The 11392-nt window shown below is 27.7% G+C and overlaps 9 protein-coding genes across 9 annotated transcripts, besides 11 other annotated features; 4 read left to right on the forward strand and 5 right to left on the reverse strand.

Moving 5' to 3' along the window:
* Positions 1-70: 70 nt before the first annotated feature.
* On the reverse strand, positions 71-1042 carry EDI_278180 (uncharacterized protein; the record flags this gene model as incomplete). Its single annotated transcript, XM_001736078.1, has 2 exons — positions 71-256; positions 314-1042. 2 exons carry the CDS (start codon positions 1040-1042, stop codon positions 71-73), a joined length of 915 nt encoding a protein of 304 aa, XP_001736130.1.
* Positions 1043-1046: 4 nt separating this feature from the next.
* Positions 1047-1135: a sequence feature (AT_rich).
* Positions 1125-2687, reverse strand: EDI_278190 (uncharacterized protein; the record flags this gene model as incomplete). The annotated part of the gene is made up of 1 exon (XM_001736079.1): positions 1125-2687. The coding sequence occupies one exon, from the start codon at positions 2685-2687 to the stop codon at positions 1125-1127; it is 1563 nt and encodes a 520-aa protein (XP_001736131.1).
* Positions 1983-2004: a sequence feature (AT_rich).
* Positions 2688-2754: 67 nt separating the features above from the next.
* Positions 2755-2817: a sequence feature (AT_rich).
* EDI_278200 (vesicle-associated membrane protein, putative) lies at positions 2812-3290 on the reverse strand (the record flags this gene model as incomplete). The annotated part of the gene is made up of 3 exons (XM_001736080.1): positions 2812-3030; positions 3076-3235; positions 3286-3290. The coding sequence occupies 3 exons, from the start codon at positions 3288-3290 to the stop codon at positions 2812-2814; spliced, it is 384 nt and encodes a 127-aa protein (XP_001736132.1).
* A 119-nt stretch (positions 3291-3409) lies between these two features.
* Positions 3410-3448: a sequence feature (AT_rich).
* Positions 3449-3456: 8 nt separating this feature from the next.
* Positions 3457-4738, reverse strand: EDI_278210 (uncharacterized protein; the record flags this gene model as incomplete). Its single annotated transcript, XM_001736081.1, has 2 exons — positions 3457-3565; positions 3627-4738. The coding sequence occupies 2 exons, from the start codon at positions 4736-4738 to the stop codon at positions 3457-3459; spliced, it is 1221 nt and encodes a 406-aa protein (XP_001736133.1).
* Positions 3578-3599: a sequence feature (AT_rich).
* Positions 4739-4898: 160 nt separating the features above from the next.
* Positions 4899-4937: a microsatellite.
* Positions 4938-4959: 22 nt separating this feature from the next.
* EDI_278220 (uncharacterized protein) lies at positions 4960-5484 on the forward strand (the record flags this gene model as incomplete). The annotated part of the gene is made up of 1 exon (XM_001736082.1): positions 4960-5484. One exon carries the CDS (start codon positions 4960-4962, stop codon positions 5482-5484), a length of 525 nt encoding a protein of 174 aa, XP_001736134.1.
* A 17-nt stretch (positions 5485-5501) lies between these two features.
* Positions 5502-5617: a sequence feature (AT_rich).
* On the forward strand, positions 5616-6215 carry EDI_278230 (DNA replication complex GINS protein PSF2, putative; the record flags this gene model as incomplete). Its single annotated transcript, XM_001736083.1, has 1 exon — positions 5616-6215. The coding sequence occupies one exon, from the start codon at positions 5616-5618 to the stop codon at positions 6213-6215; it is 600 nt and encodes a 199-aa protein (XP_001736135.1).
* Positions 6211-6283: a sequence feature (AT_rich).
* A 25-nt stretch (positions 6284-6308) lies between these two features.
* EDI_278240 (uncharacterized protein) lies at positions 6309-7589 on the forward strand (the record flags this gene model as incomplete). Its single annotated transcript, XM_001736084.1, has 1 exon — positions 6309-7589. One exon carries the CDS (start codon positions 6309-6311, stop codon positions 7587-7589), a length of 1281 nt encoding a protein of 426 aa, XP_001736136.1.
* Positions 6608-6663: a sequence feature (AT_rich).
* Positions 7579-7811: a sequence feature (AT_rich).
* A 62-nt stretch (positions 7812-7873) lies between these two features.
* Positions 7874-8440, forward strand: EDI_278250 (Toll-interacting protein, putative; the record flags this gene model as incomplete). Its single annotated transcript, XM_001736085.1, has 1 exon — positions 7874-8440. One exon carries the CDS (start codon positions 7874-7876, stop codon positions 8438-8440), a length of 567 nt encoding a protein of 188 aa, XP_001736137.1.
* Positions 8441-8458: 18 nt separating this feature from the next.
* Positions 8459-8568: a sequence feature (AT_rich).
* EDI_278260 (serine palmitoyltransferase, putative) lies at positions 8556-11204 on the reverse strand (the record flags this gene model as incomplete). Its single annotated transcript, XM_001736086.1, has 1 exon — positions 8556-11204. One exon carries the CDS (start codon positions 11202-11204, stop codon positions 8556-8558), a length of 2649 nt encoding a protein of 882 aa, XP_001736138.1.
* Between the last annotated feature and the right edge of the window lie 188 nt (positions 11205-11392).

Below are 11392 nucleotides of genomic sequence, written 5' to 3' on the forward strand. Positions count from 1 at the left end.
CGAAATTATTGTTTTTTTTTAATTACAAGCACTTAAAATTATAAACACAATCAAATATGAAAAGGACAAATTAAAACGAAAGAAGATAGACCTTAGTTGGGTCTGTTTCTTGAGCATTATTTTGGCTAAAATCAATAGCTTTCTTTTGAACAACTAATTTAGTAATAACAAATACTATAAAAATAACAACAAAAGCACATATAAATGTTACAGAAACAATCAAGACAGAAATAAAAGGTAATGACAATTCACATTCCTATGGTTTAAGACTATATTAAAATGAATAAACAAATTTGAATTTAAGAAAACAAACAGAATAATTAGAGTTTGGGTTTTGAATAAATGGAGTACAATGCGTAATTTCATTGTTTCTACAACATGAATTATCTAATTCTGAACAATCATATAAAATACCATGTTTACAATAATGACCATCAAGACAACTTTCACATTCTCCAGCGTTATAATACTGATTTTCAGAACAATTACTAACTAGGCATTGGTGTTGAATGATATCATCGCAAAAAGGATAACATACATTATTATAAGGAGCCTGATTTTCATCACACTCCTGACACTTAGTTCCATTATCAGTACTAATAGCATTCATACCACAGAACTGGCATGGTAATACTTTTTTATCATACCCAACATAAATAGTTCCTTCTGGACATATCTCACAACTAGAATGATGTTTATCAGAAATAAATGGTGGGTCACATTTGATACATTCATATTGTCCATATTTATCAGTATAATATCCGTCTGGACATTGATGACATTTTGCCGAACCTATTCCTGAATATGTTCCTGGCATGCATTGTAAACAAGGAGAATTTTCAGTCGAATAATATCCAGCAGTACAATTTACACATTGGTCTTTATTCTGGTTGGGTTGTTTTCCAGCTGGACATGAGATACATTTAGATTGTGACTCATCAAAATATTCATTGTCAAAACACTCCTCTTTTACTTCTTTGATTATTTGACTAGAAACACAAACAAATATAAGAACATTAATAATATTAACAAATTGACCCATAACCTTATTAAATTTAGTTATAATCTGTTTTTTTTAGTTTTTTGAAAAAAAAAACTAATAAAAAAATTAATAAAATATGAATTTAATTTTTAACAAAAATCCAATCAAAATCAAAGCGATCTGGAAGGTTTTTGTGTACAACATCAGCAAAGACACTTTCACTCCAACAAAACGGTTCTTGATCATTATGACTTGGAGCTCCATAGACCCAAGCATCAACCCCCATTTTTTTAGAACCAATTTTACAATCAACAGCACCAAAAGGAGAAGGACGACTTTCATCTAAATCATATCTAGCTGCAATAGTAGCTCCAGGCCTTCCTTCAGTAAGAGGGTCAGTTTTAAATTTATTGAGTAACATAAATCTTTTAATGTCATTAATTGTTTTTAATGACTTACCTTCTCTATCAAAAATTCTTCTTCTTGGGCAACGGGTATATGAATATCTATCACCATATTCCCTTTCTTTTAAAGTATATCCAGATAAATCTCTTATTTTTTTACTAAAAGGACTATTGTATGAAGCCCAATATCCTTTTTGAAGAAGAAGTTTAGTGACATCTATAATTTGAACTTTTCCAGGAATTTGTTCTGCAATCATTAATAATCCTTTATTTGGTTGGTGTCCAGCTAAATTAAATTTATTTAAATCTGTAACAATCCATTGATTGTTATAAGTACCGCTATTATATATTTCAAAGTTTTGAAGTAATTTTTGAATTGAAGGAGCATAATACATTGAACTTAATATTCTTTGCCAAGATAAGACAGATTTAAATGTTAAGAATTGTTTAAATAATTTGTTATTAAATATTGAGTTTGTAGTTTCCATAACACTAAAATGATTTTGAGAAGATTTAAGAATGTAGAAATCATCTTTAGAATGAAGGAATCCAGGAGAAGAAGCAAAAGTCATAGGAAGTGCATTTTTAGTAAAAGGAAAAATATATTTTTTATAAATTCTCATCATAGCGTAATAAGGTCTCCATGTGTTATGAGAAAAAACAATGTCTTGATTTTGAGGAAGAATTTTAACTATCGCAGTACATTCATGAAATATTTCATGTTGATTCATTTTTTCCATATTAATTGTTGAATATTTAGGTAAATTGTCATTTTTAACAAGTTTATTTAAAGTACCTAAATCACCACCAGCATTAATATAATACATTTCTAATATAGATAACTTCTTTCCATTGTCACAATATTTGTTGTATCCTGATAATAATCCTCTAAATTGTTTAAATATTAAATTTTGTTCTTTCCAATATTGTGTATTATTCGTTTTACATTGATTTGTCCACCATAAATATTGTTTTGCTAAAAAATTTGATAATGCTTTTGGTGGTCCATATTTACCGTATTCATTTAATCGATAGTTATTCCAAAAATCATGTATTAAATGTTTTGTCAAATATCCTTCTAAAAAGCCTGCAGCAAATGCTTGTCTCTCAGGTAAATATTTTCTCACTGTTTCAATTTTTAAAAATCCCCATCCTTTTGTTAAATGAGTATCTTCATAGGACCCAAATGCTACAGCATCATCCGTCTTTCCTTTCTGAATACTCCAATTATTTCTATAAACACAACTATAAATCTCTTCCCCTTTAACAAATATGCAAAATAAAATAACAAAATACAACATACTTTTATAAGTTCTTTTTTTTTTAAGTTGATTTTTTTGGTGATTATTACTCAAATCTCTCTTAGAGTTAAATAAAAAAATTAATAAAATAATTGTATATATAACAAAAATTAAAAAAATTTTTTTAATTGCAAAGTGGAATAACAATAGCAACTATAATAACTATAATGATTATTGCCGCAATAACCCCAATAATAATCCACAACTTCCATTTTCTCCAACACATTGCTTTTTTCATTTCATGTGATTGTTTCTTGAATGTATTTGCTTTATCAACCATTTCATTTGTTTTTTCTTCTAGATCTTCAGCTTGTTCAAGATTACTGGTCATTTTATCAATATTCTAATCATTTAAATTCAATCTTTTTAAATTTAAAGAAAAACAAACACTTGCCATTACGTCTTGAGTTTCTTTAACATCATCATAAATGGCTTTAATCTTTTCATTTTCTGGTTCTGGTTGTAAAAGAGCTTGTTTTTCTGCTTTTTTCTCTTTTAAAATTTGAGATGTCTTCTTTCTTTTAGCTCCTGCAAATGTTGGTTTTCCACTAAAGTATTAATTTTTCCATGTAGATTATTAAAAAAAAAAACAACGAACCTCATCTGACACTCAATTAAAATTAAAGTTCTTCGAATGTGTTTTTCTCTTTTTTATTTCGCAATCTTTTATATCCCAAATATTTTATTTTTGATTCTTCAGGAAGGGTTAATGTTAGGGTTTCTTTATTTTATATAATAAAAATTGTAAAAAAAAAATAAATCAATACATTTAGATTTGAGTTGTTAATTTTTTAAAAATTTCAAATTTCCATCCCCATAATGACTTTCCAATTGTGATAAATTCTTTCTTTTCATTTAAATTCCAATGATTTGTGTATCTATACATAATGAATATTTTTTATTAAAAATTAAGAAATACTAAGGAAAAGAATAACAAACGCTTGGATAAATGAAAGGGCATGTGGAGGTAACTCTTCCCAGGGCTCTTCAAATAAAGGAAATGAATCATGTTCTTTAGTAAATGTTGTTAAAAAAGAAACAAGTGAAGCAACTTCTGCAGGATTCCAATTTGAAGTAATTCCAGTCACAAATGCTCTAAACATTAATTCTTCAGTTCTCATTCTCCATCGTTCCATAGCATCTAAAATTGTTCTAATGACTTCACCAAATGAGATATTATTATTTTCAATAATTTGGTTATAAATATTTGCAAGCCTTACACCAGCTTGACTGTTTCTTCCTAATACAATTAAAATATCATCACTATTTTCACTTTCTCCACCAAAAGCAGTTAGTACTGCTCCTTGTGTTCCACCAAAGACAGGGTTTAAATCAGAAAGTAATTTATAAATTTTACCACGCTCAGTTTTCATTAATGATTTTCTTCGTTTTAATTGATCTTTTACATGAACTTCTTCAAGACGAATCAAATTTCTACAGAACTTAACCCAAACATAATCAGCAATTTCTTCATCAGTCCAATTAGCAAAACATTCATTTAATATGTTATAAAAATATCTTTCACATGTTTCTTCACCTAAACTTTGTAATAATTCAGTTAATTCCTTTTTTGGGATATGTCGTTCATGAAGGTGTTTACAAACATTAATTTGGTTTTTAATTTCTGGCCATGTTTTCCCATTAAAAGGAATAATTATTTTTTCTTCTTCTATTTGTTTCTGTTCTTCTACTTTTTTTAATGTTTTAATATGATTATTTATGGCATCAACCCATGCTGCCCCCATATCAGGTGTGTCAGCAATAATTTCTTGATTTCTATGAACACTTGAAATAATAATATTTGTAAAAGAATCATCTCCTTCTTTAACTTCTGCAAATGATTTAGAATTTAACTCAATTACACCTTTTGGTGTAGAATTAGGACTTGCACTAGCGAAATAATAAATAAACTGATTTTTGATTACAAAATATCTTCGTTTCCATGAATGAACTTCATACCCTTTCTTTTTTAACCACCCTTCACGGACTCCAGGTTGTATATCTTTGAGGTGTGTTCTCTTAAAATGATCAAAGTTAGGGTGATTACTCATTTAATTTTATAGTAACTATCATTACTAGTTCCTATTATGAATTTCTTAGAGAAACAAACTGATTTATTCTTTTTCAAATCAAAGAAATTTATATTTAACAAACTGATTTTCCTTAATTCTTTAAACAAATAAAATCAATTAATATATTTTTTCGTTATATAAAACATAAAAAGAAAAAAAGAAAAATAAAAAGAAAAAACTTAAAAATCATAATATTGCAGATGCAAATCAAAGTCTTTTTGTTATTTGTATTTATAATTTTTGCTAGTGCTATTGAAGAAGATGAATTTGAATTAAACGATAAAATGACAATGAATGAAAGAATGGCACAAGTTTGGCAAATAAGAAATAGTTATAAACATGATTTCTTAAAAAAACATTTTAGAAGAAGAATACCACCTAAGTTCATAAGAAAAGTAAGACATCATCATTGTGGAATATGTGGATGTGCTGCATTATTTACTACTGTTGATCGAGCTGCAGATGAAATTGATTTTATTTCACAGTCAATTCATAAAATGATTGAAAGAGAAGAAAGTCCAAGTAAATGTAGTCAATGTAATAAAGGAAAATGTGAATGGGAAGCTGAATTAAGACGAAAGATGAGTCCGTATTCTCATTGTGAAAAAATAGGATTTTCTAATTGTCAAGGAAAAGCAGTTACGAAAAAGTTAATAAAGAAAAGAGTTGATTTTAGTAAACAACTTGATGGAATAATGAAGTTCACCATGAAAGAAAAGATATAAGTTCATGTGTTGTTTTCATTAATTAAATTTTCATTAATAAATAATAAATAAAATAATAATAATAACTTTTTATTAATTAAAAAGAATAAAAAAATAAAGAGAATAAACTTTCTATTTTATTTATTATAATAATGGAAAATACTCAATACCTCTCTCCTATTCAACAACAATTTTTTAGTCAAGATTTATGTAAAGTAGAAATTATTCCTTTAAATAAAATTGAAAGACTTCAAATGATTATTGATAATTATGGTCCTTATGAAGAAGGTATTAAATATTCAATTCCTTTATGGTTAGCTGTTCATTTTAAACAAATAGGATTATGTAAGTTAGTTATTCCTCATTGGTTATCTTTAGAAGAACTTAAAGAAACATTAGAAGAAGAACAAAATAATGATGATTTTACTCCATTGCCTTATTATTATCAAGAAATTACTTATGCATTAATGAAATATGCATCTGATGATTTTATTGATTTGGATGATGTTCGTGGTGTTTTTGAAGATATTAGATATTGTAGAATGGAAAAATTAAGAGCAGGTCTCAGAACAATTAATGAAGAATCAGAAACTATTATTTTAACAAATGTAGGTGCTTCTGAAATAACGTTATTGCGTGGTTGTATTAAAAGGTTATTTAATAGCATTACATCATTATCTAATGCTGTTGATAAAGCAGAAAATATTGATTATTCACACAACTTAAGAAATATGAATGCTCAATCTCAATAAATTAATTTTTGTTATATATAACGAATTATATTAAAATTTAAAAAAAGATGATTTTTAAATCTTAAAAAGAACTAATAAACATTTTACAGATTAATGAAACGATTAGAAAGAATTTATTTGATGAATGTTATTCTTTATTTACCAACAATAAATGAGCTAATTAATTTTTTACAAGTTAGTAAGAATTGTTATGAGTCATTTCAAATGATGCACGCAAATCCAAATTATTCATTAATAACACAAACAAAAGAATTACAAATGTTTAAAAATTGTAAGTCATTACAAACAGTTAATGGAGAGTTGAGTAATATTACAACATTTGAATGTAATTTTAATGCTACTGTTAGAGTACCAGAAAAAAGAAGTTATAAAGTAGTGGATAATACAATTACATATTTAAATGAATTAATTAAATACTCTTCAAAAATTATTAAATTAAAAATAATAACAAATAGAAGTGATTTTGAAATACATTGGATTACATTTAGTCAATTAAATGATTTAACTATTGAATTTTTTGGTGATAGTTATTATTATTTATATGACGATGATAGAAACACTACACAAACCCCTCAAACTTTAACTTTTGTTTTTCTTAACAAATGGAATTTTGAAGAATTAAAACAACTTCAAAGTCTTAAAAGAATTTGTATTAAATCAGCATATTTTAATAATAACGCACCTAGATTAGAACCTCTAATTGCTTGTGATAAAATAATTCAAATTGCAGATAAAAGAAGAAAAATTTATTTTTATGGAAATGACCTTAATGTAAAATCACCTAACAAAAATGTTATTATTATGTCCAATTCATTAACTGAAGATATTCATACTATTTCTTCAAAAGATGCATGGTCTAGAATTGATAAACTTCATTTTGATTTATTTGTTAGAGATTGGCAAAAATATTTTCCAATGAAAACATTACTTTTTTTATCTAAACCTCTCAGTGACCTTTCTTCAGTTAATTCTCTTGTTGAAATAGAAATTGGTGGTTCAATGCATCCTTTTAAATTTATTCTTCCTAAAAACATTAAAAAAATAACAATAATAGGAGATTTAAATATTATTGATGTTTCTTTGTGTAGTAGTCTTGAACTTAAAATACAATCACCTGACATTACTATACTGCCTTCTAAAAAAAAAATTGTTTCTATTATTATTGATTGTCCTGATCTTATTCAAAAAGACTTAACTAATCTACGTCAATTCGAATCATTGGAAACTCTTGTTTTAAATAATTATTCTAATTCTATTATTCTTCCTGATCTCCCAGGTGTCAATATCACTATACATAATAAATTAAAAAAACAACCTTTAATTAAACTTAGTGAAGAACCAAAGAAAAAAATTTCTCATTGCCTTATTAATTGAATTTATTATTTTCTTTTATTTGAGTTTAAAATAATTTCATTCAAAAGATCTTTTATTATTTTGATATATTTTTAAGATTTAAAAAATAAATGGTTTCAATCTTAAAAATAAATTTATTTTCTTCTTTTATTGAAAAAAATCAATTTTTTTCATTGATTCGTTTTTCTTTATTAATTTAAAAATTTTAATAAAATTTGTTATTTCAAAAACTATAATATTATAGTTCTTAGTTTTCTAAGGAACTATTAAAGGTAACTGGAAAAAAAATAAATCTAAATACTGTTATGAGAATAGAACTTAAAGTTATTGAAGGAAGAAATTTAAAGGGAGCTGACTTCGGAGGACTTTCTAGTGACCCTTATTGTAAAATTATTACAAGACAATGTACCCAACAAACACAAACTATTCGTAACACAAGAAATCCATCATGGAATAAATCATTCATTATGGAAGTTTTCCCAGGAGAGGATATTAGATTTGAAGTTTATGATTATGATACCTTTGGAAAGAATGACTCTCTTGGATCAACCCATTACAAAGTTATGAATGGTTTCCCAGGTCAAGTTGTTGATACTTGGTTAGGCCTTTCAAAAAAAGGTGAAATTCATATCCAAATTATCTTCCAAACTGGTGCACCAGCCCCTGGTATGGTTCCACCAATGCAACCAGGTATGATGCCTCCACCTGGTGCTTACCCACCACCAGGATATCCACCAATGCAACCAGGTATGATGCCACCTCCCGGATATCCACCAATGCAACCAGGTATGATGCCTCCACCTGGTGCTTATCCACCACCAGGATATCCACCAATGCAACCAGGTATGATGCATCCACCAGGATTTTATTAAAAAATCTTCTTTCATTGGATATTTTGTTTAATTTTTTAGTAAAAATAAAATATTTTAAAATTAAAATAATGAAATATATTTTATTAAAAATGAAGCCTTATTTTATTAATGATATTTAATTTAATTTAGCAAAAGCTGTAATGATATCAGCCATTTTGGCTTCTGTTAATTGATTTCCAATACACAAACGCACGAATTTGTTTTGACACCAATCTTCATCTAAATGATGCTGAAGAACACTGTGATATCCTTTTTCTTTTAGTATATCAATTAATTGTTGATTGTCTTTGTAGTTCAATAAAACAAATGGAAGAGACTCATCACCAATCATTTCTACATTTTTCACCTGTTCTTTCATCATTTGATTAAATTTATTTCTTCTTTCTCTTAACTCAATTCCCATATCAACTCCCTTAGTAGCAAATCGTTCAAATGCAATTTTACCAGCACGACAAGTGAAAGGAGGAGCTGAGGCAGAAAAAATGAATCCAGCACCAAGAAGTCGTTGTCTTTCAATCATATCATAATGTCCAACTACAAAACCACCAACAGTGTCACACACAAATTCCATAGAACCACAAAGAACATCAACATCATTAACAGTTAGTCCAAGGTGTTCTAGTGTTCCTTTCAAATTTGCACCAAGAGCTCCTATACCAAGAGAGTCATCAACAATTAGTAATACATTTTTACATCTTAAAGAAACAATACTATTTAATGGAGCAATAGAGAGGTCATGTTGAAAAACACCCTCAGTTATAATAATAATTTTATTAGGATAAACAATCTTTTGTTTATATTCGTTTAATTTTTCTTGAAGATCTTTCATATCATTATGGTTATATTTTATAGTTGTAGCACGTGATAATCTACATCCTAATTGGATTGGATAATTACAAAATTCATCAACTAATATGAAATCTCCCTTTTTACCATACACTGGAATTACTGATGTTAATGTATTATTTCCATAACTATAAACTAATGCATCTGTAGTTCCAAAATATTTCATTAATTCTTTCTCTACATCTAAATGTTCTGTTGTAGTTCCATAAAATGCTCTTGGACCACAAGACCCACATCCAAAGTTGTTAATAACATTAATTAATTCTTCTGTTCTTTCTGTGTCTTGATTAAATCCATGAATATCATATGAACTTAATTCAATACCAATTGGTCTTATTACTTCTTGTGTTACTTTTCTATTATCAGAATTTTCACTTAGTAAAGACATTTTTCTAGGTTCTTTTGGTAATGCTTCAAGTTCAGATAAATCAACTTTTGGTGGATGATAAATAACATTTGGTTGAGGCGTATTTCCAAAAATACATCCTATTTCTTTCATTCCATTAATCATCACATTATATGCTTTTTCTATATCTTCATCAGTATGTGCTGCAGAAATACAAAATCTTACACGACATGATGTTGGAGTACATGCTGGAAATCCTACTCCAACAACAGCAACTCCTCCTTTTAAACAAATACGACAAATGTCTTTAATTTTTCCTGTATGGTATAACATAACTGGAATAACTGGTGAGTCAGTATCACCAAGAACATGACATCCTGCTTCAATAAGTCTCCTTCTAAAATTAATTGAAGATTTTCTTAATTGTGCAATTCTTTTTTGTCCTTCTTCTGTTTTCATCATTTCTAAACATGAAATAATTTGTTGTGCTTCAACTGGTGACATTGGAGATCCATATACATAAGAATAACAATTAGATCTTAACATTGAAATAGTATTTTTATCTGAAGCAATATACCCACCTGCAGAACCAAATGATTTTGAGAAAGTACCCATTAAAATATCTACATCATCAAAACTGCATCCAAGATGTTCAACAATACCTCTTCCCGTAGAACCTAATGCACCAATAGAATGTGCTTCATCAACATATAAATAGAATCCATAAGCTTTCTTTAATGCAATAATTTCTTTTAAAGGACAAAACTCACCTTCCATTGAATATAAACCTTCAACAACAACCATAACTTTCTTTGGTTGTTGTCCATTCTTCATTCCATGAATTTTTAAATCTTCTAATTTAGTTTTTAAATCTAAAATATCATTATGTTTAAATACTTTAACTTCAGCATTAGAAGATCTCATCCCAGTAATTATAGATGAATGATTTAAAGCATCAGAAAAAACTACATCTCCTTTTCCAACTAAAATTGGAATTAATGTAGAGTTAGTAGCAAATCCCATTGGCACAACAATAGCAGCTTCTTTATGTAAAAATTCAGCTAACATTAATTGAAGTTGTTCTTGTTCTTCAGAAATTCCTCTTTCAGCAGCAAATCCAGTTAAACACGCACCTTTTGTTTTTAATGTTTGAATAATTTCTTTTGTAACAATTGGATGTCTTCCACCAAATCCAAGATAATTATATGAACCAAAGTTAATAGCCTCTCTTGTATTTCCTTCAATCAATTCAAGATGTTTACCCCCTTCTACAGGAACTTCTTTTCTAATTCCTATAGTAATATGATTTTCAGGAGGGCCACAAATAGGTCTATTAAAACAATCATAAGAAGTAGTATAAATCTTTCTAACATAAAAATCTTCTGGCGTTTCTCCTGTTAATGGAGGTTCAAAATTATTTAGTCCGAGCCAATAAAGGCACCAGTCTTTATAATCACTAAGCTTAGCAGATCCCATCATCCAATAATAACCATATTGAGCATGTCTCTCAATTCCAATATATTGCCATAAATTTCCCCATGTAGAAAGTTGATAATTATCGTTGTTTTCCATTGAATTTAAAATTATTTAATGAACTGTCTTTTATATACCCTTAGCCAATCACTAAGATTGAAAACAGACATTATTTTTTGTCTGTTTTAAGTAGTTGCCTCTCAACTCCCTATTCGCAATTTTTTTGGATTTTATACTTGTCTGTTGGTGACGTATTTTCTTTTTAATCATGCAAAAACAAAAAGTCG

The sequence above is a fragment of the Entamoeba dispar genome, genomic scaffold (genome assembly GCF_000209125.1).
Source record: "Entamoeba dispar SAW760 scf_1105229459691 genomic scaffold, whole genome shotgun sequence".
Classification (NCBI taxonomy): Eukaryota; Evosea; order Mastigamoebida; family Endamoebidae; genus Entamoeba; species Entamoeba dispar.